The 27113-nt window shown below is 45.4% G+C and overlaps 1 protein-coding gene across 2 annotated transcripts in view; it reads right to left on the bottom strand.

Annotated features, from left to right (window-relative positions):
* Positions 1-565: 565 nt before the first annotated feature.
* Positions 566-27113, bottom strand: part of LOC137900512 (glutamate receptor 1-like) — a 47993-nt gene continuing 21445 nt past the window's right edge. The window contains exons 3-19 of one of the 2 annotated variants that reach the window (XM_068744611.1): positions 25415-25654; positions 19699-19883; positions 18090-18143; positions 17820-17978; positions 17277-17444; positions 17062-17166; positions 16325-16435; positions 16022-16228; positions 14429-14644; positions 14230-14353; positions 13858-13987; positions 12022-12220; positions 11397-11644; positions 7818-7932; positions 2664-2798; positions 730-796; positions 566-672 (exon numbers count right to left, since the gene is read on the bottom strand). In XM_068744611.1, coding sequence (XP_068600712.1) covers positions 566-672; positions 730-796; positions 2664-2798; positions 7818-7932; positions 11397-11644; positions 12022-12220; positions 13858-13987; positions 14230-14353; positions 14429-14644; positions 16022-16228; positions 16325-16435; positions 17062-17166; positions 17277-17444; positions 17820-17978; positions 18090-18143; positions 19699-19883; positions 25415-25654 — 2570 coding nt within the window. The remainder of the gene's footprint in view (positions 673-729; positions 797-2663; positions 2799-7817; positions 7933-11396; positions 11645-12021; positions 12221-13857; positions 13988-14229; positions 14354-14428; positions 14645-16021; positions 16229-16324; positions 16436-17061; positions 17167-17276; positions 17445-17819; positions 17979-18089; positions 18144-19698; positions 19884-25414; positions 25655-27113) is intronic. The other variant, XM_068744612.1, reaches the window with a different exon arrangement.

Raw genomic sequence — 27113 nt, 5'->3', positions numbered from 1 at the left:
GGGAGGAGGAGGAGAGACGTGAAGGGTGGGATGAGGAAAAGAACGAGAGAATAATTCAGACATTTAGAAAACAAGACCTCCGTTTCCTCCTGGGGCCGTCGTTGCAGGAGAGGAAAGGTTGAGCTGAAGACGGCGGCGTTCATAGAAAAAGTACTTTTACATTGTTATTGTTTGTTGAGCCCAGATGTTTGTCTTGCAGGCGGTGTTCGGCTCTGGTGTTGTGTTCAGGTGCAGTCTGTTCATCAGAGCTTGTCATGTGAAAATGGACGCTCCTCCATCCGCCTGCCTGACATTTCCATTGAGTGTGTTTTTCTCTCCTTTATTTCTTCACCTCTCTTTTCCACATCTCACACTTTTGCCCTTTTTTTTTCCTCCCTTCATCCTCCATCCTTCCATTATCCTCCTCCTTCACCTTTGCTCAGACCCCACTCATCTGGTCTCTTCCTTCCTCTATCTAGCATCCCACCTCTTCTTCTCCTTCTCTCTCCTTTCTTTCTCCACCAACAGACAGATAGACAGACAGACAGACAGGAGCCTTCCTTCCAATCAGGAGCCTTGGATTTGATCACATGCCTGTGGAGGACAGTCCCAGGCCAGCAGCTTTGCTCATGCAGGGTAAAACTTGAGCTCCGACTTTAGGGAAATCATGCGCCACCACTCGGCCGTTTTCGCCTCCCAGCACCGATGCTCCTCCTCCACCGAAACCGCCAGCCGCCATGCCTCCTCCGCCTCCTCCGCCTCCTCCTGCCATCATCCCGCCGAGGCTGGTGCTCATTATGGCCGCATCAATGAGCTCCTAATGGAGAGAGATGAAGAAATTTCAAGCTGCATTCATCAGCATACAGTGATGTTCAGACAGTCCATCAGGGGGCGCTGTGACGAGCCCAGAGCAGAAATCAGGTCAGAGAAGAATGTTGCATTAACTTCATGCTATTTCATCATGAGTCTGGGGGAGGGGGTCATGTAATCACCGACATTGATTTGTTTGTTTGTTTGTCTGTCTCTTAGCAACATAACTCAAAACGTTCTGGACAGATCTCGATAACATTTTTCAGAAATATTGGGAATGTTACCAGGAACAGATGATAAAATTTGATGACGATGATGATGATTTGGTGATGATCCAGAAGAGATCCTGGATTCTGGATCACTTTGGCATTTTCGTTCATATTTACAGTCAATGGAGCTTCAACATTTGTTCCTCAATATCTCGGTTGACTATTGACCGATGTTTGTGGAATTTGACAGTCGGGATCGGAACCGGATTGCAGAAAAAAAGATCTGGACTTTCCCATTTACTTATAATGGAGGCTTTTAAAAAAAAAAAAAAACAATCGTATCTTGCAAAATATGCATTCAATTCACTCACTCAGGAGCTAAAAGAACATTTCTAAAAGTTCAACAGAATTCGCTGAAGGGTTGCAGAGAGGGCGGGTCGCACCGATTCTGAAATCACGTCTTTTAGTCCTGATTTGAACCATTGATTGTGAAGCATCCTGACGCGTCACTATTTCTGCACTCCAGTAATAAATTTGTTTTCAGCGTTCATCCTAAACCCGTTATCTTTGCTTCATATCATGAAAAGATAAAAATGGGTCATTCCTCTTTTTTTGGAACACGGACCTGGGATTGTTTGAAGCGGTATGAATACCTGTGTGCATCAAATCATCGTCTCTGAAAGGTTGCGCCTCCTGTGAGTGAAACTAATGATGTGGATCCGGAGTTCCTACCCTGGATCCGGCCTCTGAGGCTCCCACACGCCCTCGCCGTTAGCCGGTATCAGCAGGCGTCACACAGATTGGTACAAACAAAACCCAGGCAGCGTTCTGATCCAGACAGTTTCTCCTCCCCGCTTCGCCTCGAGGTCGACGGTTTCAAATTCACCTCAAACTGTGGGAGCTCCAGGGTTTTATCGTCATCGGCAACTCGTTGCCATATCAACGTCCGTTGATGTTGTCGCCTAGCGGCAGAACGACCGCCTGGAATGGTGTCAGACTGCAGATTTAGCATCCTCAATAAAAAAAACTAATCTCTTGGTCGGATGGAAGAGCAGCCAATTTCTTTATGTCTTTCCCCTTGAAGCGCCTGAATTCGATGTTGCTGTACATTTAACACTTAAAAATAAGAGGGTATAGAAAAGATGGGAGCCTTTAATGATGCCATACAAAAACAGGAGCTCCAGGGCACCTCCTTTTGGAGGCTTGAGGAGGAAACCCCTGGTAGACCCAGAACTCGGCGGAGGGATTACATGTCTCATCTGACCTGGGAATGCCCCAGATAAGCAAAAATAAAAATGGAGGCATGGATGGATCTCCTTTTGTACCGACTGAAGTGAACCAAATAGCTCGATATGCCGCCTGTTTTATTCCTGTTTCACTGTCAGGTTTGTCCTCAGAGAGGACGTTGAGTCTTTGTGGACAGACGCACATCTGAAGCGAAGAAGACGAGTCCAGCAGAGACGAGCGCTGAAGACGGGGACAGAGAAACGCTCCAATGACTCGTTTGTTCATCCCGGGTAACGCGGCGAGGCTTCGTCACACAGATGGCGATGATGAAGAGGAGCTGGAGCGTCAGAGTTCAGCTGGAGTACTTTGAGAGTACTGGGAGTACTGGGAGAACTCTACAGAGGACCATCATGAAGCTGCAGTTTGTTCGTGACTCACCTTCATCCTTCTGGACTCGATCCGCGACTTGTAGCAGAACTCGACCAGAGCCACGAGCATGGCTAGCCCCAGTCCGCCGATCAGGATGTAAAACACGCCCGCCACGTTGCTCAGACTGAGTGCACTCGTCTTGTCCTGTCAACGGAGAGGGGCGGAGTCAGGCGCAGAATATCATGACATCGCCACAGATTGAGTTCTACAGGATGAACTAGATCATCATTAAAGCTAGAAAACCAAAGCTTATCTTTCTGACTAACCAGACACATTTTAACTTTCAAAGGCTGCGATAAAGTCGAGACTCGTTTGATTTGGCAAATCAGTCTATTTTTTCCACTTGGACAAAATCAAAAATATTTTTAGGGGATTAATTTTCATTGACTGAAGGTGATTTATCACAGCCTTTGACAACTAGCCGAATTCAATAAACCCTTTAAATAGGATATTTTCTGTTTGACTGCTTCTCAGTTACGTTCAGAAATAAGCTGTGCTGTTAAATAATTCCGTCTGTTAAACTCTTTCAAAATGAAATTGACTTTTAAATCCTCAAAAATAATTTTATTTTGGTTTGTTTGCTTGTGTGTCTTTACTGTCACATGCATCACTTGTCTTTTGGTGGGTGGTTTCAAGTTCTCATCCAATAGCATGCATCCAATTAAAACAACATGAGGAAACAACACTCAATGTGGGTGGGGCCTCTCTTCAAAAGAAAGCAGTGTCAAGTGGCGAGAGCCTATCAGAAAGCTTTCCTCTACAAACTGTCATGGTTAAAATCAGCCAATAGCCTCTGAGAAAAGAAGCTCAAAGACATTTAAAGTCAGACTGAAATCAATCGAAGTAATTATTTAAAAAAATAAGAAATTAATTTTTATCTGAGATTAAGTAAATATAAATATTATAGAGTCCTATTTATAAAACGAGTGAAAACCCTGAAAAATATTTTCACATCCAATGACTTAAATTGAATTAAACTGATTGAGGTATTTATCATCTTTGCAGAGGAGAGTTGGAGGTCATGTGATCACTCAGCTAGATACCACAAAAATATATCAATGCATTTTAATAAATTCTTGCTTTGGGGGTTTATTTTGGGTCAAATAAACAATTCTAAGTGGATGTGTGGAAAGCTGTAATGATATTAAAATGTTACAAAAATAGTGACAAATAATATGAAAAAATATAAATATGCTGGAAAATGTAAATGTTTCTTTCAAATTGTTTATCTTTTTTATGTGAATAAATTTTTTTAATGGTTGATGATAAGGGATGGGACAAGAAAACGAATTTAGTTTACTTTTTCTTTTATTACTTGGTCGCATTCAGTATATAGTATACAGTTGAGTTGTGCAATAACCCCCCCCCAAGACCACCACCACTAAGTGGCAACAGCGCGCTGCCGTGCCCCCCTTATCTGCATGATTGCGTACGGAACAGACGCATGGGCATTTTAAATCCCCTGTGTAAAGATTAGATTGCACTCAGAATATTTGTCAGGATCTATCCACAAATGTGTGCGTAATTTGTTTTTAACTTTAAAAAGAAAGCATTTTATTTAGTTAAATTATTCCGTTCAAGAAAACATCTCCGCTGTTATTGCAGCAGAATTAAAAAAATTAGCCCGTAACAAAAGTTACTCTCCTGTTCATGTTTTGCACTTTAAAACTTTTTAGATTGTTAATGTAGCGGTCTGCTCTATAAAAGAAAATATAACTTGAATACTTTTCATGTAATATTATTATAATCTATTTTTAAATCTCGTCTCGTCTGGTGGAATTTGTGTCACTGTCACTGTCATCTATGTTTGGCTTCTGACCAGGAAAGCTTTGGGACTTCCACTAAAGATAAAGTCAGTAAATCTGATTGATCATTGAATAAAGGCTGATTGGACCAAATGAGGAGACAAAGAAGGTTTTAAAAATTCCGCTGCATTATTTTGGCCGCTGGCTTAGGTCTGAGCATCGTTATTCTTTATCGTCTGTCTCACGACTGCATCTTCAGTCTGACCTTAAGTCTCTCCTCCTCGCTGCCACACTGATGAAGAGCATCTTCTGCCATTTATTAGTCATGGTCTGTTACACAGTGAGTTCAGAGGAAACAGGAGGGACATGACAGATTGCAGACAAAACATCAGAGCGTGTGTGTGTGTGTGTGTGGAGAGGAAGAGGAGGAGTGGTAAAGTTGTGGTCAGTAGCTTCAGCTTCATCAACTCTAAGGCAGCAGCCATAAACAGAGAGAGAGAGCAAGGAAGAGGAAAACGTGACTTTTTACGTGTGATTTACGTGTAAAGAAGTCTGGCTTTAAACGTCAGCCTCGCTTGTGGGTTAACTAACTGTCTTTAGAAAGATACATCCTCAAGATGGAAAGCAGGAAGGGTAGTGGAGCTTTTCCATTAAAAGTGATGTAAGAAGTCACATTTTTCTCTCGTCTGTCTGTCTGTCTGTGGCTGCTTCCCATGAACTTTGCTGACCACAGAATATTCTGCAGAACAGAAGGAAAGCTGAGCAAAGAAAAGCCTCTGAAGAAATCCACTCATCAGGAGACATGAAAACCCCTTATCTCCAAAAAAAAGTCCACTTTGTCAGAATCAGCTGAAGCTCAGCTCGTTTTCTCAGCCATTTGCATAAATTCACTGGAGTTTGTAAAAGTTTTCTGGTGACTAAGCTTGTATGATGTCCTCAGCACTTAAGGTGGAACGACATCCTCTCAGGACGGGCTCTGTATTTGGAGTCATGAGGTTTTCAGGTGCTGACCGAATGTGTTGGTTTTTTCCTCCAGCTCCTCAGAATACGAAACTGAGCAACAGTGGTACACTCTAAAAACAAAAAGATATTGTCCTGAGAAATATTTTAACTCACTGTGATGTAAAAAACAAAAACAAAAAAAACACAGTTTAGTGCCAGCAGGAAATTACTTTTAATGTTAATGTTAAACTTTACGAGTAGTGGGCGTTAAAAGATGAATCCTCCTACTGATTGAGACCCCTTTCATAACTGTGTTGCAAATGCAATGCTAATAGCAGACAGTTAGCATATCTTTATTAAGACCAGGTAACAAGGTAACGGTTACAAAGTCCACCTTTCATCAGCTCTAAAACTGATACCGCAAATGAATGGAACCTCCGGAAGTCAGTAGATCTGCTTTCTCAGCTTCCTAATCTTAATTATAAACCAAATTAAAGATCAGTAGTAAGATGTCCAGATGGAGGAATAATTGGAATGTATTTAATTATTTGAATAAAAAAACAACTACTACTGTATCATGGACGGCTGACGGCCGTCATCATAGAACTTACATCCAGGTAACTACATATCCTACTGCAGAAAATACCGTCACCTGGAAAATTTCCATTTAGCATTAAGTCAATTAAAAAACTAACTTTTTAAAACCTTATTTAGTAGGATACATACAATATACTATTTCTTTTCAGAGTGTACCTTCTGACGTTTGGTGATTTGGTGTGCGTGTGTTTGATGGGGGTAAGGGGGTGGGGTAAACCAACAAATTACCTCGGGACCAGGCCGAGCGGCCTTAAGAACTGACCTTTCTGCCGGAATCCTTGTGTCCACACTCCCCCTTGTCATACCACCACTTGTTTTTCAACTTGTCTAAGATGGCTTGTTCATTGAGCTTCAGTACTGCTAGGTTTACTGGGATTCTTCAAAGAACCATGACAGGAAGGGAGGGGGGGTTGGGAATAACATAAATAACATTATACACCTCCATGTTATCTTATGTTATTGTTCAGCTGCACAGCAACGGCGCTGCGGGTGGCTACAGCAGCAGCAGCAATGGTTTTAACAAAAGTGGCATTTGCGGTATAGATGCCTTGGTATGCTAAAGAAAACACCGTAACAACGACGTAAAGAAACCGCAAACAGAGAAAAAAAAGTCACAATCACAATTAAAAATGTCAGCGTCAAAGTGATATGCGTTAATACTCCATCTAGCTTGGTTTGGCCTGACTCCCTACGCGCGAGATGTGTATTACTATATCACTTTGGGTAACCGGCAAGGGTTAAAAGCATCTGGGATCTTTGGGTTTACGGGGGCTCAACAGTCTACTGTCAAGAACCAGAAACTCGTTTGTGGTGGAAAGCTGTTGGAACATTACTGCAGTTACACGTTTTGATGAATTCAACGCTCTCCTTGACGAAGCACCGAGATCAGACGAGCAGAAGGGCAGTTCACCCGGATAGAACTGGCTGACTGACCGTTAGCTTGGCTGAACTCGAATGACTTGTCTTTAAGCTCATGCTATCACATCATTTGAGTTACACTATTTAGACCCGCTAGTGGCAGAAAGCATGTACCGTTTGTCTAGCCAAGCCCTGGCACAAACAAATTGGGCAAAGTGGGCGAACAGATTTCTGTGATGTTGGGATGATGTTGTGTTACGTCAGACAAATGATTGTCTATCTGTCCTGCAGGTCTCTCATATGTCATGGACAGGTATGGAGTTTGTTACGATCGGTTGAAGATGGAGCATCACATCCTGTGTCTCTGGATCCCAACAAGCATCATTTAATTATAAAACAGGTTTAGTGTTGTGCCCAATGGTGAAAGTGTAATTGTTTGACCTTAGCATTAGCACATTGTTCTGGATGCCACTCCTTGGTGTGGAGTATTCTTGTATGCCCTTTTCATTTCTGTTTGACTTAAACTCTGGCTGGCACCTAGGATTTTGTAGGGGTCATATTCAGAAGCTGATTTCACCAACCCCAGAGACGAAACTCTGGGAATGACGACTGGCGCTCAACTACCGCCACTTGTCTCTGACCTCATCCAATAACAATCAGCAGCCAAGCTGTCGGAAAGGTATTCTGCAACAAACATTGAGACCGTTGCCTCTTTCAAAAATGGGTCAGTCCTCAAAAAGTCCTATTTTGGAAAATCTCTCAGCATACTTTGTAAAATACCCCCCCGGGGTCAGATGGTGCGGAGTCAGGGAGAGCGCAAATTGTTGATGGATCAATTCAGCTCCTACTCCAGAGGTGGAACAGGAGACATCACTGCTGGGAAAGACACCGAACAGTAGATGCCACCGTTCAGGAGGTGCCGTGCAGAATGTGTTACGATCGATCTTTAATTGTGGGTTGTTGCCGGTTACCCCGTGTACCATTGCCTGTTGTTACCCGTTGGGGGTCTCGATGATCTGACCTTGGAGTCCCCTCCCCCGATGCCGCACTCTCCCTTGTCATACCACCATCTGTTTTTCAATTTGTCCAACAGGCCCTGCTCGTTCAGTTTTAATACTGCCAAGTTTACAGGGTTTCTACGGGAATAACAGCAATCAGGGATAGAAGGGAGCTCGGTGTTAATGAGCAGACGACCACCAGTGAGGAGAGCAACATCGTTTACATCTGCTAACGACAGGCATGTCATTATCAAGAGAATCATAACATCAATGCTTCTTCAAAGGACAGTTCACTGTGATTCGACCGAGACCTTTACTACATTTATAAGTTCTTAGCCGAATACATCTGTGTATCCACTCCCGATGCTGCTGTTTTGTGAGGCAATAAACTACTTCTGATTCTTCTGATTCTGATTCTGATTCTGAAAGGCCGCATCAGCCTTTGTTCTGAAGAGACGTTGTCTGGACACTTTGTTTATACGCTGTTATTTGACACTCAGATAAGCCATTTCATTTGACAGCATTCTCATTGATGTCTTCCTTTGGTGCACGATAGACTGGAAGGACACCCACGGGTAAAACTTGGCCTTCATTGCCCAACTGACCAAGGGCCACTTAGGAAACTCAAGTATTAGATTACTGACGGGAAGAAATCTCTGGGTACTTATGCAGGCTGTCGCATGAAAGCAGATTGATGGATGGAAACACAAATTTCTGTGTTTATTCTAGTCTGGGAAAACATTTCGATCTGGTCTGGGTTGAAGCACAGCAAAAGTCTCCTATACTGACGTCTGTGCAGCAAAACTTGCATTAAGTTCCATTCATCACTTGATAAATAAGGAGAGACAACAATCAAACATTTGGACACAAGCATCATGTGGAATGTAAAATAACATGTTGCCCAACCAGCTCAGTCTGCCCCCCCCCCCTTACATTCCAGTTATCATCAAATACATAGACTGCCAGAACAAAGCGGAGATGTTTCTATGGCGATGGCAACATGACACGTAGCAATGATCATTCATCAACAATCGATGATCGGTGACGAGCCAAACCAGACGTGCTTCAGTTTGAAGTGAGTGTGAAAACAACAACAACAAAGTAATGTGAGACCCGGCAAGAAGGACGTTTTGATCTAAAGTGCAGAATGTGTATATACAAATTTTGATCAACAATTCAATGCAAAACCTAAAGTCCTAAACCTAAATATGAGACGATTCAAGAAATATCTGTAAACAGTTTAAGTAAATAAATTTAGATTCAGAGAACTTTGGAAGACTCCCTCAGGGAAATTATGCAAAGAAGATGTCATCATGAATTAAAATCTCTTCTTGGAGTTGACATTAAATTCTATAAAAGCGCGTTGCTCTTTGAAGCTTTCCACTCAGATCTCTTCAGCATCAGGGAAGTTGATCAGTGGCAACAGAGATAGGTTCACCTTTGCTTCTGGTCTATCTCGCCTCGACCAATCCTGCTCGTTATTTCTTAGAGTCAACCAATCAGAGTTAACCTGACGCTATTTTGTTCACTTCGAACCAGATGCTGGTTGATGGAGTTGATCAGAGGGAACGTGAAACGATCAGCATCGTACCTGCTAGCGGGGAGACAGCGAGCCAGCTACAGCTGTTCAACTGCAAAGGTGATCAATCTTACACGGACAGCACTCAAGTGGTTTGACTCAACGGTGTTGCTAGGCAACTGATCAGAACAACTTGTGATTTGTATGGTTTGTGCTTCCTGCATCTGCTTCATGCACATGAATAAAGGAAACGGCGGGTGAATAACGTCTGCTTTTAAAATGACTATGAATTACATATTATGAATTCCTAGGTTCAGCCCGTTCCACTGTGCGACGCTGATTCGTATTGTTGTAGCCGACAAACACACATTCCCACTGATTAATTTCACCGCATAGAGGAAAATGCAAATCACACATTCATGGTTGGAGTCATTTCCGTGATCGGAGTCTGGGTTGGCTGTAAAACGCTGATGCCAAGCAGAAAGAATGAGAACAAGATGTTCTCTCTTAGAGCATCTGATAAGAACATGGACACTGATGTCTGGAACACGGAGAGAGAAAAGCTTGACTTTCAGATGCTGCTGTCAGGTAATAAGTGTCCCCCCCCCCGCCCAACAGGAATCATTGGGTCCTGATTCAATTTTTTCTGAATCGTCTGTCGGACATTTTTGAAGTGGCTGCTATGCTGTTGCTACCGTAGGTATCGGGACGGTTGTCAAGCGTCGGCTATGCGGCTACTAGATGGACATTAGCATCTGATAGCAGCATCTGACAGCAACGAGATGCGAGATAGATCAATAGATCTACGTCAGCGGCAGCAAAGACAGCGCAACAAGCAGGTTTGCTGTCAGGCACAAGAGGTGAGAACAGACGGGAAACAGGCATCCAGATCCAGGACAGACAGACTGAAACACTGAGACAAACAGACAGGAAAACACACACATATTTGACAAACACAAACAAAAGAGAGAGAGAGAGAGACAAGACAGACAGAGACAGATTAAGAGACTGACAGACAGACAGACTGACACACAGACGCAGTTAAAACTCTTGATTTTCAGATTAAAAACACGGCATTTGTTAGATGTGTGTGTTTGAACCGGGTTTTCAGGATCTGTAGAGGATAGTTTGAATTTATTTGGTGGCCGTTGATTGTTGTGATGTTAACTGGGGGTGGGGGGGGGGGATTTTAAGTTCTAAATGTGTTAAAGCTGCAGCAGGAAATAGCACGCCATGGTCAACAGAACTCATTGGTCACTGGAGCTGCTTCTTCATCGCTCTGTCCTTTTGTCATTAGTGTGAATCAAACAGCCAGACTGGTTGAGCTAATAGCAGCAGCCTAGAACCCCCCCCCCCCCCCCCACACCCAGTCGCCCGCCATTGCGTTCCGGGCAGCCTAAAGCTGCTGGCCCTTGTCTCTTACATGTTGCAGACATGATGCTGCAGCAGCGTCAGACCCTCGCCGTGGGAGGCTCTTACAACCTGCTTCCAGCAGACGGTTATTTACTGGTTTGGGAGGGCACTTAATTCTCCGCGAGGGAGGTAAACGAAGAGAGGGGGCGGGAGGCAGTCTGGGACTTTGAGTCTTGGTTACTCCCGTCCTGTGTGATCGACTCGTAAGTTGTGCTGTGAGATACATTTTCCAAGTCTTCCTACACCTGTAAAACCGGCAGGGAGCTCCAGGCTCGATGCTCGGATTATAAAGCCTGAGAAAGTGGACTTGGTGCTGAGACCAGAGAGCGAATCAGAGGCGGAAATGGCTCCTGCTTCCATTAACCCGAGGGTCGTGTATTTAGTGGGAGGGGCTTAGCAATGCAATATGAGGGAGAGGAATGCACAGATTGTCTACCGCAGCTTTAAGATGAAGAATTTATTTTGGTTCGTCTGTCGCTCTGTTCAATTAAAATCCCCTTTTGATCCAATCGTTGGCGTTGGATTTGAAACAATGAAAGAACACCCCGTATCTAGAGGGTGTTGATGACGTGGGACACCGGTGGGTGCAACGGATTCCAGATTGTCTCACCTTCCAGCAAACACAGATGACAGAACACCAAACACTGACATTCCCCTGTCTGGAGTGTACCTGAGGGGCGATCCTTTGGGCGTGGCCACGCCATAGCCTTTAGAGTCCAGGTTCCCGCCTACTTTCATGGTGTCGCAGGGCTTCCTCTGTTCGATGTACTCGTTCATGGAGGACTCCAGCAAGTAGGCGTACTTGCCCTTGGACTTTCTGACTCTATGCACGCCCTCATTGGTGCTCTTGACAAACACCGAAGGATCTGCACTCCGCATGTAAGACCACATTTTCTCGAAAACTGCTATTTTTGACCGCTAGAGTTGGAGTCAAATGGAGAGGGGGAAGGGATTATTAAGTTGCTACTGAATATGTAGGATTACATTTTAATTCAAAGCCACCTTTCACTGGGAGTTAAGGAGTTAACAGTAACAAAAACATGGCAGCCATGCTCCCGTCTTAATGTGGAGACATTTCTCTCTAGGAGATGATGAAAAGGAAAATTAAACTGACGTTTGTGTAATTCTCCAGTCGGTGCCGTCAAACCGTCGTACAAGAAAACGATTCATTAAAATCACGAAGAGCAAAGAGCGAAGAATCAACTTTCTTCAGTTTAAAAGCATCCCAGCCGAAGGTGAGATGATGAAGAGCACAGGAGCCATCGCTGCTGGTTCCTGTCCTGTACTGGACTCACCCTGAAGAACTCTTTGGTGGAGCCTCCTTCCAGGGTGCCGTATGCGATTTCCGTCTGCTTGGCCAGGTCTTCTGCGCTCTCGATGGGGGAGACCATCCTCTCCACTGTGAGGAAGGCCGCCAGGTTGGCTGTATAGGAGGAGATGATGATGAGGGTAAAAAACCACCAAACTCCTCCCACGATTCGACCAGAAAGCGACCTGGAGACAAGGAGAGAGATTTTTGGTTTTTTTAATCCTCCATTATAATTAAATGTATAAATCCGTATTTTATTTTTATTTTTTGCCCAAACGGTTATAATGCTTGTTAGAAATCTATACCTCTGATATTAAATGCACAGTCGGCTGAAGTGTACCCCCATTTCTAGAAACATCTCGATAATGTCCACAATCCGGATCCGGTCCGTATGACATTCAGTGGTGAGATATTCCAAACTCCACAAACATCAGTCAATAATCAACCGAGGTATTGAGGAACACATTTTGAAACTCCATTGACTGCAATGTTAACACAAATTTCAAAGTGATCCAGAATCCAGGATCTCTTCTGGATCATCACTAAAATGTTATATTCTGTTCCCGGTAACATTCCCAACATTTCCTGAAGATTTCATCAAGCTCAGTCCATAACCTCTTGAGTTATGTTGCTAACGGATCAACAGAGAGACAGAAACACAACCTCCTTGGCGGAGGCAGCAATAAATAACAATAAATAATTTTGTTCTGCATGCAGGTGAACATAAGGAAGCTTTTTAGTGCTAAACTCTGCTCCTCCTCAGGACCTTGTGTCAGGATGCACAGCATTAACACAGGTAACCCTGCTCTTCAGTAAAAGCCCCTCCCACCACATAGAATAAACCAGCTCAAACCGACTTCTACAAAACTTTGTGCAGGTGTGCGTCACGGGTCAGGACAGTTAAACAGGCGTGTTCAGCCTAACAGGAGGTGTGTAGTCCAGGAGGTCTGGAGTCGAATCTATGGTTACAACTGTGAGAAGTCACAATAACACACACACACACACACACATACCAGAACATCCAGAACAGAATCAGCCTCAGGCCTTCCCACAGCGCCACTCTCCAAGCAGCATGTCAGACAGGATCGTACGTGTTTCATGATAGTGTGTGTGTGTGTGTGTGTGTGCTGTGCATCACTGTTGTGTTTGTGTGTCTGTCGGCCTTTGTGCATCTAGGTTAGTGAAATGTGTTACTGTGAGGACATTTTATTCAGTTCTTTCTTCTTCAAAGGTTTTTCTGTAGATCGGCAATTTTATTTTTAGTTCATGGTAAATAAATAAATCAGATAATGAATAAAGAAAGAGGGTAACAGCTAGCCTGGCTAATTCAGCTGAGCACAAATTCTGGATAAAGAGCGAAACGGCTAGCCTGGTTAATGTAGCGTAGCATGAAGTCTTGACAAAGAAGGGTAGCAACCAGCCTGACTAATTTAGCGTGGCACAAAGTCTAGATCAATTTAGCTTAGCATAAATGTAAATGCTTTATTTACATAAACGATCACACACATGCAAAAAAGTATCCGGAGAGGTCATAGGGTGAAGGCGCCGCCATAATTGGCACACCTGGAGAAGTTTGGGGGGTGGTGCCGGCCCTCGGAACAAGCTAGCCTGGCTAATTTAACTTAGCATAAAATTTAGATAAAGAGAGAACGAACTAGCCTGGCTATGCCTCACTCTGATATACAGAACATACAGAATCTGAACCTTAAATCAAAATCAGTGTAAAAACTCAGTTCGGTAGAAAGTAACAAAAATGGAATGATGCACCACGTTAGAATACTTGAATAAAAGCACTCTGACACACAAGTGTTTTTTTTCTTACCTGGGGGAGATGTCGCAGCCCTGCTGCATGAAGGCCCCCAGAGAGAACCAGAGAGAATTAAAGATCCCAAAGTCATTGGTGTGTTCTGGAGTCTCTTTGTCCTTCTGCTGGTTCTGGTTCTGGGAGTAACCTAGAAACAACAACAATAACAAACACTTGATGCATGAACCAAAATATGAGGTCTGGATGATGAAGAGGATAAGGATGATGGTGATTCTTCAGAGCTGAAGAAACCTCTTGGGTGAGAGGTGAAACGTCTTCAACCAAACTTAAACAAATCCAGTTGATTCTTATTTTGTTCTTCTTGATTTACCTCGACCTGGACTGAGGACCTACACAGAGGTGATGATGATGATGATGATGATGACATACCTGGAGAATGGGTGACCTCAGAGGACGACATTGGCAAAGCTCGTCTAGAGGTAGAGGAGGGCAGAGTTTCCTCTTCATCGTCGGAGTCTTCCCCCTGCCATTCATAGGGGCTGAAGCGACTGACCTGAGACGCAGAGCAGGATCATCAGCATCAGGAATACTGTCAGGTTCCCTTCAAACGTCCATTACACCCCCTCACCAGGAAGAGCACCACGCTGACGCCGATGTAGGCGAAGACGATGCACATCCAGATCTCATAGGCTAGCGGGTCGAGGAAGGAGAACACGCCGGGTTTGGATTTGGTGGGTTTCTTGATCATGATAGAGATTCCCAGAGACATGAAGGGTTTGCTGAAGTCGATCACCTGCTCCCGCACCAGAGTGATGGTCAGAGGGGCGACCGCCACGTCCGCCTTCTGCAGAGAGAGAGAAGCTGGTGTACCGGAACCATACCGGTGTACCGGAGCCATACCGGTGTACCGGAACCATAACGGTGTACCGGAGCCATACCGGTGTACCGGAGCCATACCGGTGTACTGGAACCATAACGGTGTACCTAAACCATACCGGCGTACCTGAGCCATACCGGTGTACCGGAACCATACCGGTGTACCGGAGCCACACCGGTGTACCGGAGCCATACCGGTGTACCGGAACCATAACGGTGTACCGGAGCCATACCGGTGTACCGGAACCATACCGGTGTACCGGAACCATACCGGTGTACCGGAGCCACACCGGCGTACTGGAACCATACTTGCGTACGGGAACCATACCGTGTACCGGAACCATAAAGTTATGCTGTTCTAATTAATTTCCATACTGTCCTGGTTTTATTTTCTTCTTGTTTCAATTCTCACCACATTTACATCACAAAAGACATCCCAGATGTCAGTTTTAATTTTTGCATTTCTTGGATTTAATGTTTATGTCGACTCTTTATCTCTAAAACTAAACTACAGCAGATGGATCAGATAAATCTTTATAGAACCTCTCAAACATGTACTTGCAGGGGATTTAAATGTCATCCCACTTCTATTACAAGATAGAAAAAGCTATGGGTAAAGAGCTCCCACAGGAGGACATCATCTGGAAGGTGACCAGTCCAGGAGGATACCTGCTGTTCTCAGTACTGACGAGAGACACAGATTACTCACTCTAGCGTTAACTGACAAATGTTATTATGGTTTTGAATTTGGTGCTGTTTTTGTTATTAAATTAAATTGAGATCATTTATAATGGTTAAAAAGAAACAAAATACCAAAGTAAAAAATAAATAAACAAAGCTGTGTGTTTTTAATCCTCTTGTAAATCAAATACCTCAGTTGATGCCAGAAAAATACAGAAATACACTTTTCTTTTTCACTTTTTTGGGGTTTAGTTGTGGTTTGATTTATTCTGTAGCTGGCGGTTCATCGCCATTATACAAGCACGAGTCCTTTTTTTATTGTCTCGACTCTCTATATCTCTTCCTTCTTGGTTCATTTTGAAAAAGTTTAAAAGCCTGGATCGCAAAATGATCAAGAAATTCCTAAATAAAACAAAAAAAACATGAGAAGGAAGAAAGGTTTATAGTGATTTCTAGCGACATTTTTATCTTAATCCGCCCAATTTATTTCCTGCTGATTGGTTACAACTGAAATTCTAAATGTATTAAAAATGTTGGAACCAGGAAAAGTTGGAACTGAATTATACAATAATTCCATTCTAATGGTTTAAGCAAGTTTTTAACTGATCCCTGTCGCTCCTGACAAAACGCTGACTGGGCAGGCGTCCCGGCTGAGTGGACTCACCCCGTACACCAGTTCTCCCACCATGCCGTTCCACATCTTGGTGTCAATGTCTCTGGAGCCGTACTTCCCGTCGCCCACCAGCTCCAGCCGGTAGACGAAGCCGACGTGTTTGGCGATCTCTGAGGCCAGTTCCGCACAGTACCCTTCAAACTTGTCGTTTCCTTCGAACTGTTCGTGGTTCTTCTTCAGCATCATGTAGGGAGCTTCCTGTAGACGGAGGGCGAACTCCGTGTCTTCCACATTTGGTTTCTGTTTAAACACTTTGCATTTGCCAGGAACGTCATCAGATTTTCCTGGTCTTACCAGTATGGTGGTGACGACGTATGTCCTGTTCTGCAGACCGTAGAACTGTTCAATGTCCGGCCTGTAGACGGCCGTGTTCACGTAGCCCCTCCTTCCATTCCAGTAGCCAATCTGAGCACAGGGTAGTGACAGCGTTACACAACAAGTCATCAGGCTTGATCAGGAAACAACTAAGAAGGTGGGATAGGCCACATTATACACGCCTCCAATAAAGAGTAAATGCAACCAGAACCAAACCAGTTCTCCAAAATAAAACACAAACAGAAGTGGCTCTGGCGATCTGAAAGGGAATGCAACCATCCGTTTTTATAATTCCATATCTCTGCTGACATGAACGGAATCACCAGCCAGCATGCATCTTGAGCAGAGAGCTGGGAGGTGATAGCTGATGTACTTCCTGTGTCTGGCATCCAACGGACCTAATCCGACTGACGACGGCAGGAAGCGAAGCTCAATTCCAGGCTTTAAATTGTCACCAATGAAGCCTCTGTGAGTCGTCGGCTAAACTACAAAGCAAGCATGATTTTCATCTTATTGCATAGAAAGGAGAGGCTGTAATTTTGTGTGGGGATGGCGTTTAGCTGAGCTGCAGCTTTTCACAACAACAAACGCTGCAGCAGCCGATTTCACTGATGATCACACCTTTAATCAGCGGAGAGGGAGCTAATTACCGAAAGGAGCTGATGCGCTGAAAACGTGCGGCTCGCCTGAGAAAAGTGAAACGAATGGTGCCGCACCTTTCTGGGCCCCACGTGGCTGAGCTCCATCACCGTCAGGGTGTAGTTGGTCCGGTGTCCTCGCTCATCGAACTGGAGCTGACCCGTCAGCCCGTCCAGACGCACCTGGAAGCAGGCAATGCCGTGCTAACTGGGTGTCCATGCGTCCATGCACGTGAGGACGCTGTGCTCCTCTGTGTGTGTGTGTGTGTGTGTGTGTGTGTGTGTCTGTGTACCTGTTGCAGCGCTCTCTGGATGTCAATGCCCTGTCCCCACGGGGCGGGCGGGTTGGCCAGACACTCCCCTGCGTTGCCACGGCGAGAGATGTCAATGCGTTGCCGCCGCAGGTTTTGGAAAGCCATCGCCATGACACTGACGCCATCGTACGTCAGGGCCCCCGTGTACTGAGGATGATGAGGAGATTCAGAAGGTTGTTAAACTGGTTAATCATAAGCAGCTGTTTAACGCATTCACATCCAGTAAACAGTTCTCTGTTTGTGTTTACTGTCGTTAACGGCGGATCGATTGTGGATGGGGTTCTATAATTGTATCTGATATTCTGCAGTTGTGTCGCAGCTGGACGGAGCTAGCGCTAGCGCTATCAAAGCATCCTGCGGCTTCACATGACAACACGTTTATTGTGAAGAGAAAGAAAAAAGAGGAAGTAAAAAAAGCCAATTATCTTCTTCAAGATAAAAAGCCTTCAAAATTCACGCTGGATTTTGCCGGTGAATTAAAGTGAGGTGTACGCTGATGGATATTCTGAATACTGCGTGTACCTTCAGCCTCCTTCGGGCCAGTTTGACATCTTTGTTGTCAAATTCCATCCAGTCCTGGTTGATCTTCACCACAGCCGGATTCGACTGGTTGACCAGCTGGAAACCCGTCACGTTTGGCCCCAGCTTCTGGAACTCTGTGATGTTCAAGTCCAAGAAGCCCTGACACGCACACACACACGCACACACACACACACACACACCATTTGACAAACGGAACTGCGGCTGTAGATCCTGTAATCCTGCCGGGTTACGTTGGATGGAGCGACTCACCAGATTGGCCAGGATGTAATGGTAGTTCTTCAAGTGTCTATTCTGAGCAGCAATCTGAGGACCATACAAGATAGCATAAACGATATGCAAATGACTTCTTCTGATGTTGATAAAAAGCCTCCATTACTCATTCATCACAGCCTCCTGCATGCGTGTGTCCCCTTAAACAGCTGCTAATCGGAGGACTCAAACTCCTCTTTGAGGAGCTAATTGCCCGTCTTCACTATCAGGCAGAGATCGGGGGGGGGGGGGGGGGGGAGTGAGAGAAAGTCTTCTCGGATTGACGGCAGAGGACAGGAAAGGAAGAGAAGGAGAGGAAAAGGCAAAGAGGGAGAGGGAGAGAGAGAAAAAAGAGAAATTGTATGGAAGAAGATGAAGAGGAGGTGGATGGAAAAACAGATGTAGAGAGGGAAGGAGGAGGAGAAAGAGGAGGAAGCCGGTCCTGACTCCCTCTCAGGTCTCCTTAATGAACATCAGTTGATGAACCTCAACTAGAACATCCGGACTGCGGAGTTTAACGCTACTTATAGAACGGGGAGGAGAACCGTGCTCCGATAAAAACCCTCCCCGAGTGATGGCTGGTCTCTTCCTTTCTCTGCGGCGCCTCCTTCCTACGCCGAGCCGAGTCATTCTGCAGCCTGGCCGGGACTGACAGCTCCTCTCCAGCCGTCCTGCTCCATCCAGTCAAGCTGCACCAGGAGAACTTGTGTTTACAGCTTGCGGCTCGGAGCCAGATACAACAAAACAGCAGCGTGACGCAAGTCCAGGTGTGCTGCGAGATTCTGTGGCAAACGTGCAATAGTACTGCAGCAATGCCCAACCTGGGGTGGAAGCAGCGCCGTCTCCAGCGTCTGAGGCCGAGTTGGTTGAAGTCCAGTGTGGCTAAAACACCCCCCCCCCCCCCCCCATCCAGCCTGTCGCATTCAGATGGACAAATGCAACCCTAAATGCCCCTTTGGAAGGGGCATAACAAAGGTCCAACGCCCTGGTGTGCTATCAGAATGCTTAGAGGCCACATCAATGAAGGCTTTCCATCCAGTCAATGATGAGCATAAATGTTATATTATTATACAGCAAATATTAAAAACCCATGGACTTGTTGTATTGCATTGTTTAGGAAAGTCACCATTTACATGTTGGTGGGAGTCAAACCCCGGCGGCTGACCTGCGGGACACGATGTGACAAGTTCATCCCGTCCAGCTGGACTGTCGAGCTGTTTGATTGGACCTGCTCTGACAAAAACGACGCCATTTTATTCCCAAATACATTTCTCTCCAACTCTCGCTGTTCTCTCTCTCTGAGCAGCCAATTAATCGAAGAGTTTGGTACGAAAATAAAAAGTCAGTGAAAAAGCTGCGAGGGGGGGGGGGGGGCATACTGCAGAACATCCTGCTGCTCCGAGGACGGAAAAGACCAAAGACAAAGACAAAGATAACAACTAAAGTTTGGAAAGTCGGCTCCGGGCTCCGGAGAAACAAACAAACAGAAGACAGCAACACAACAAATAAACGTCTGCGTCAGCGTAATCCGCTGAGATTATCATGCTTGCGTCTCGTCTCTCGTCCAGCTCAGACTGACGTGATTTATTGGCATCGGTGGATGTTTTACCAAGTTGAGGATGGAGTTGAGTCGTTCCAGCTCGCAGTTGATGACGATCTGAAAGTCCTTCTTATGATCCAGATCCGCCAGCAGCTTGACGAAGGCCGCTTCCGTCAGCGTGTCCAGGTTAACGGAGGTGACCTGCCAGGTCCTCTCTGCCGCCGTGTCCAGGATCCTCTGCAGAACAGACAGACCTGCGAGAAGCGGCGGCGGTCAAATCGAAACAGTCACGAAGTCAAGATCTGGGTTTCTAGTGAAGTTCAATCACGAAAGCTTCGTTCTTGTTATCTAACAAGATGAAATGATGCTAAAGAAAGTGTCTCATCTAATTCTGTGTTTTTGCCAGATGACACGAAAACATAAATTGTTCTCATCTTTTCATGATGCAAATTTGAATCTCTTTCCACGTGATCTGCTACGGGAATCAAACCCAGGATGTCACTCATCTCGGACGACTGCTGGAGTTTAATTGCCTTCTATTGCAATAAAATGCAAGCGAGCGTAATCCAGATGGAAGCGCATGTCACTCCACAACCTGTGTTCAGCAGTAATGGTGCCTTTACAGATGGTAAATGGACTGTAATTATAGAGCCCGTTTCTAGTCTGAGTCACCACTGAGTGCTTTGCAACCAATTCAGCCTCCGCCCAGCCGCTCCGGTGGCAGAGGCTAGCATGCGAGGCGCCACCTGTTCATCGGGAGCGACATCCACTCACGTGCCGATGGAAATGGCACCATGACCCGAAGAAGAACGTGCAGAAAGCAGCAAATCAAAGTGGCGATCTTTCACTGAAGCGGATCGCTAGGCTACGGGCTAACGCGCTGCAAAAGCAGCACAGGTGCAAACAAACAAGCATCGTCAGCTCGGTTCAAAGCTCAAATGTGACAATCTTGTAAAGAGGACAACGTTAAAGCCAAATGCTAACCCTGGCTAAAAACGCAAAGTCTATTTATGTTCAGTAAAAAACGGCACAGTCTTTCTGCATTTTGAGAGATCCCGGTCCTGTTGCTGCAGCTGGCGAGCACGCAGCCACGCTGGGATGATTTTCATGTGATGTGGAGAAGCTCTGGCTCCTCAAACCGAATGTCAAGCTGGTTTATTTTCTACTGGAATCAAACTCTTGTGATGTTTGCTGTTTGCCTCAGGCTGAATTTGGCCCGGGTTTAACATCAAAAAGCTGTTCCACTCGGAGACACCCCCCCGACGCGCAATGTTTTTATTTTTGTTGAAGCGGACTGATCTAGATTTTAAAAAAAAAAAAAGCGGATGATGATTTATTTCAGACGAGTTCTTCTAGAAGCTTTTCAGGACAGGCTTGAGTCTTTTATCTCCTGTCCTGAGCTAAGATCATCTACTGCAGCAGAAAATCTGACCGTTCAGCGGAAACACGATGACCTGCTTGGTGTCATGATCAAACCTGGAAGACCTGACGAAGGGAAAAACAGTACTCTGCAGCAATGCTAGCAGTTGGGCTAGACTTTGGTTCTGCGGTGCTGTGAGCTAAATGCTAACCTTTTTATATCCATAATCTAGATATAAGATATAAGATAATAAAAGCCCAGCTTTTATACAGTATATGTTAACCTAAATGATCATCTCTGCCCCCTAGTGGCAAGAAGTAATATTTAATTTACCTCTGAATGTCATCTGTGTTGTTTCAAATCCTTACGATTCAAGCACAGAATTTTAACACGCACGCACACACACACACACACACACACACACACACACACACACTATGGGTTCAAAAGACAAGTCAGCAAAATTCAGACAGTCTTCAAAGATTAGAGAGATGAACAGAGAGACACAGTAAAACAGAACTTCAGAGATACCGTCTGACACACACACCCTCCAGGGTTATTACCTCAGTGTGTCTCGGGACGCGTGTGTGTGTGTGTGTGTCTTCTTCCCATGCTCAGCCCTTTAGAATCCAATTATACAACACACTAGCTGCAACTGTACTGTTTACCCTGAAACAAAGAGACAAATAACAACACTTTCTGCGACTCAGGCGGCAGATGAACGCCTCATTATTCCTGACTGTAGAACTGATGGACGCCATCATCAGAAATAATGAACCAGCCAGGGAAGGAAAAACTAAAAAAGCTCCAGCAGCAGCCTGGGTTCTCAGAAACTATATTTTCTTTCTCCTAATCGGTGCTCTGATAATAATAGCTCATCACAAATATTACAATCAAACGGCAGCATTTCACTCGACTGGACGCAGGACGTGTTGAATGTTTTTAGACCTCTAGTTTGGTTGACTTCGAGCACACATGAATCCAGATGAAGGTTTCTGTCGATCGTTCATTCGGCCTCGTGTTTGAAAGATCTGCGGTGACGGGTAACTCCTCACTTTGGGAAGACTTGGACCAGCTGGTGCGACGCGCTCCAGCAGGTCCATGAAGGAAATGTTCTCCTACTTTAATGAGGATGACCCTGATGGGCCGGCACTGAACCCGAACTGGAGACATTCAAAATGAATCAAATATTATTCTTGTTTCTACTATAGTTCAAAAGGCAACTGGCCGGAATAAATCTGAGAGATAATTAGACCTGATCCGGGCCTCCAGGTTCAACCGGCAGCAGTGATGAAAACATTAGACGTGCTGCTAACTACAGTTGAAATATAGTTGAGCATGTTACAGCTTTTCTCAGTTGCCGACACACATTTTCTGATGTTCCCAGAACCCGAAACACAAGTCCAACAAACTCGGATATAAAACACACAAATATGCAGTGACAAAAGTACGCCTATATTCTCCAGAATAGTTTTGCCTATTAGCAAACACTGATGCGTAGAAAGAGCACAGAACAGGCCTGTACAGTAAACGACTCTATAAACGTGTGCTTGTTGTCTTCGGTCTCTGCGGCCTCCCTCATGGTCAAACCGTGGTCGACCACATGGTACCGAAGTGGCCCGGATCTCATCAGAGATGATGGCTCTCCGTCCTCCTCCTCTCCCACGTCCCCCTCTTCGTCCTCCTCCTCTAACTCTCACTCCTCTGCCCCTCCGATCGCCTCTCTCTTCAATGTTGCCGTCCATTGTTCTCCAAACCAGGCGTCCATCGCTGGCCATTTTGTTGCTGAAGCTCTGATTCCAGATTCTATACTGCAGGCTTGGAAATAAGAGTTGAGCCATTTGAATGGCTGCGTGTTCCACGTGGACACAAAGAGGGTTTATCCATGAAGATTGTGCAAAATAGAGACACTTGTGTGTCGTGATCTGAAAAACGTGTCTTTTGCAATTGAGGATTGATGAAAAGCAGGAATTGTGCTTGTGTTTCAGCAGAATTGCTTTATGGAGTTGGTACACGAGGCAGAGGTTTCAGTGATTGCGTTTCAAGTTTGGATTTTTGTGTGTTGGCAACTGAGAAAAACAGTAAGTCGGGCTGTCCACATACTTCTGGCCACCCAGTGTAGAGTTAACTGCATAACTTGATTTGTGGTGGCAGCAATGTGACATTATGTGATGACCTCTGAAAGGAAGCTGCTCATTAGCATCCACACAGTGACAGGCTTTACAGCCACCAAGAAGCCTCGCACGCACACACACACACGCACACACACACACACACACACACACAAAACGAGCAAGACGAGTTAAGTGTGGACTGAAAGTAATGTATAACCTTCAATTCGACATACGGCAGAGCAACACACACCGACAGGGAGACAAACAGAAGTGATGAGATTAACGTTATAAATAGAGGAGGTGGAGGAGAGACAGACAAAAAGAGGAGATTTACAGACATTCTTCTGTGCTCCATTCTGCATCTCATTTACATAAACCTCCCGCATGCAACGGCGACGAATGCGCCACGGAGAGGAGAGGAAAGGAGAGGAGAGGAGGAGGAGGGGACTCCTCATCGGTGTACCTGAGTGTTTCCTGGGCTATTACTCTCCTCCCAGCAGAGCTGTTCTGTTTCAGAGTCTTTCAGCATCAGCTCCATCTGTCCTCAGATGCTCATTGACTCTGATTCAACTCAGGGCCAAAAGAAGGCCAACATGAGGGCAACTCATTGACCCCCCCGCAACATAAAGACGACAGGCTATTTATATCTATCTGGCATGCCCCCCACCCCCCACCCTTGGCCCGCGGATCAGGGGGAATGCTCAGAGTAACCTTTTCTTTGGGGGGGGGGGGGCATCCTTTGTTGCACCTCACATTTTAGATGCCCTGTGCTCCTGCAGGAGCGCGCTCAGCTCCTCGTCGAAACATTGATGTTGATTCTCAATAAGTACTCATTAAAAGAAAGATAAAAGGCAAACTGGTGTATTTGAGGAGTTCGACCGGCGGTGATCTCGCACGGTCTGCTCCGAACAGACCCCAGATGTCTCCGCCCGCTGTTTCATGTCTCATCAATACAGGGGTTCACTGAGCACACATGAACCACTGAGGATTAAACACCCCATTTACGGGAACCTCAATGGCAGGATGGCAAGAAATAGAGCAAAATGAAAGACTGCAGGAGTGGAAGGAGGAACAAGTAAAAGCTCTCTCAGGCCCCGGGACAGGAGAGGAGGAAGAGGAGGTCAGAGGAGGACAAGTGTTCAGCCACAACGAGACAAAAAGACTATTGTACCGGAAGCTCCTCGCGTTCCATGTTTCCCTGGTGGCAACTGAGTCCATGAAGGAAAAAAATAGTAAATTCTGTGTCATCATTTTGGGGGATTTAAAAGTCTTCCAATAAGAAACTAAATCAGCTTCCGCTAACAGTTTGCGTGAAATCAAACCTTCTCGTACGCGAAACAATCTCTGGAACGACTGCATATTCCCAGCAATCAGTCAGCGCACACCGAGCGGGCATTACTGCAAGGCTGTATCCATGGCAACCAGGCGGAAGGATAACTACAGCAGGACAATCATTCCTTATCTGTACGTGTTCATGTGTTGAACGAATATTATACTGCAGCTACTCGAGTACTTCTCTGTAGCTGACTGAGCATTAAAGTTTGGAGGCGAAACGAACTTCTTACGGCGCCTCATCTTCGCCCTTGGTTTCTGCTTATTGATTATCCTGTTTAATCACCAACGGGGGGGGGTGTGCATGCGTAAGGCAGCAGTTGTCATCCAGGGTTCCGTTACAGTCCCAGCCTCAGGAAAGCCCCTTCACCCTCCAACAAATATCTGGCGTCTCCTCGGCAGATGTCGAGGCGCAATAACATCAGACAGACTGCACCGCCGAGACGGGCAGTTACGCACGATTACGCCGGATAGACTTCCACCGATGATTCCTGGCCAGATGTAAAAAGCAATACGGTTAGACAGTCGGCCACCAGCTGTCAAATGGGCCATAACATCGGCTCCGAGGCTGTGGGGAGACACTGGACCCGGCGAGGGAACCACAGAACACACTTCTTTTCTACTGTTGCCCCGAGTTTGTTCGTCTGACTCAAAAGCGCTGGAGGTTTGTGTCGACCGATGGTTTCTTAAACGGTTTGGCGTCAGCGTTCTGATGTTTGATGCCACAAATACCTCCAGTTGCCCTGAGATCGCAATGTTACTGACAGTTTAAATCCTCGCTCTAACCGCCTGCCGGGGGAAGAGACGCTCCCGAGATGAGCGCTTGTGATTTCTGTGTGCACGGTGGTCACACATTAACCACCGATATTAGGGTGAAGCGCCGCAGCGGTTTGAACGCGAAAACGCGATGGAAGTGTTGCGTCTTATTTACTTCCACCTGTAACTGGCTGAGCATTAAACATTTATCCTGTGTCCTCACCTGAGTCGGAGCTGTACATGTAGACGAACCTGCTCCAGAAGAAGTGCTCAAGCAGGGCCATGAGGGGCTCCTGAAGCTGGGGCCTCAGCTGCAGGACAAACTGGTTGTTGGTCTGGATGGGGAAGGACGGCGTGACGAAGCAGACGTGCAGCGAGCCGCAGAAAGACATCAGCATGTTGACGGTCCGCCTGTCGTACATCCCCATGATGGCGTAGACGCCCTTGGAGAACTGGGAGCAGACTGGGACAGACGGAGAGTTAGCGATCAATTTAACGTATAAAAGGCCGTGATTTACCTGAAATTGATGTTAAGCTGTTGTGTTCAACAAAAACAAAGCTGAAAACATTTTCATCTCACAAGGTTCACAAAGGAAGAACTAGAAAAGCACTCAGAGAGCACAAACCTCCGCCGAGCAGCTCATTCCCCTCCTTAGATTGTTCTTGGTATCTTTATACACCAACCATGAAAAGTGAAAGTGATTCGGAGTTGATGTGTATTTGCAACTGATTTTTGAATCCGTAAATGGGTTTTAAATGTTAAAATGTAATATTTTTTCTGTATCAGATCCAGATTTTTGGTGAATTAATTGAATTAATATTTTGCAAGATATGATTTTTTTTGAAAACCCTAATTTTTGTTTGTTCGTATCGAGACAGGTAACTAACTGGATTGCTCTCAAAATTTGATTTCCGTGATCGCAAAATCGCGACCGAATCCGCGATCCGGATCCAATCTGGGTGAAATTCGGTGGTGAGGTAGAAGCTCCCACCCTACATGACGATGTCAAATTTCATAAACGTCAATCAATAATCAACGGAGATATTTAGGAATAGATTTTGAAGCTCCATTGACTGTAAACGACTAACCCTAACAGACAGACAAACAAACGCCGGCAGAAACATAACCTCCTTGGCATTCAGTCTTTCATCCAGATCCTCTCCGGATTCTAACAGCTTCTTTCCTGCCGCCCATCGACAGACGTTCATGATTCCAGTCCAGCGGTTTTTGACTAGTCCTGCTAAAAGTAATCGGATGTAAAAAGTAAAGGAAGAACAACAGCTCACAGTCTGACCTGAATCTAAAGTCCCTCGGGCTGAAGCTGAAGTGTGATGTCACGTGGTTGTTGCATTCAGCCGAACGTCCACAGGGTAAAACACAACTCCATACATCCCATACCTTTATTTAACCTCCCCCTGCTCCCTCTCTGTCAGAATGCATCCCTCCATCCGCCGCCCTCTCTTTCACCTTCTGTCCTCTTCTTGTGTAGCTCCCCCTTTACAATAATACCATTTGGCTTTATTGTCTGTCTTGTTTTCAAGCTCCAGTTCCCTTTTTTGCCCTAAAACCAAGGTCACCAAACAAAGTACAGTAAAGCCCAGCTCAGTTATTCTTCTGTTATTCCATGCGAATACTTCCTTCTGGGCCAGAAGGTGATATTTAACTTATATTTACTCCAAATACAATTTAATGAACGCCTCTCCGGCTGCCTCTAAGACAACAGGGCTCTTCTTCCATGCCGGTTTATTGTTTTATCTGCCCTTGTCTGTGTTTTAATCTGCAGCAACGCAGAATCTCCACTTGGTAATCAGCTAACAGACAGTCTTATCGTCATAGGAGACAGACCTCATTTCTGCTGCTCACTTATCTGCTGCTGTGTCGCTGATAGAGTTTCCTGTTTCACACAAAAGGCCTCTGCGTG

This window comes from Brachionichthys hirsutus, chromosome 10, assembly GCF_040956055.1.
Source record: "Brachionichthys hirsutus isolate HB-005 chromosome 10, CSIRO-AGI_Bhir_v1, whole genome shotgun sequence".
NCBI classification, from domain to species: Eukaryota; Metazoa; Chordata; class Actinopteri; order Lophiiformes; family Brachionichthyidae; genus Brachionichthys; species Brachionichthys hirsutus.
The sequence above is the reverse complement of the archived record's forward strand: the minus strand, read 5'-3'. Positions and strand labels throughout refer to the sequence as shown.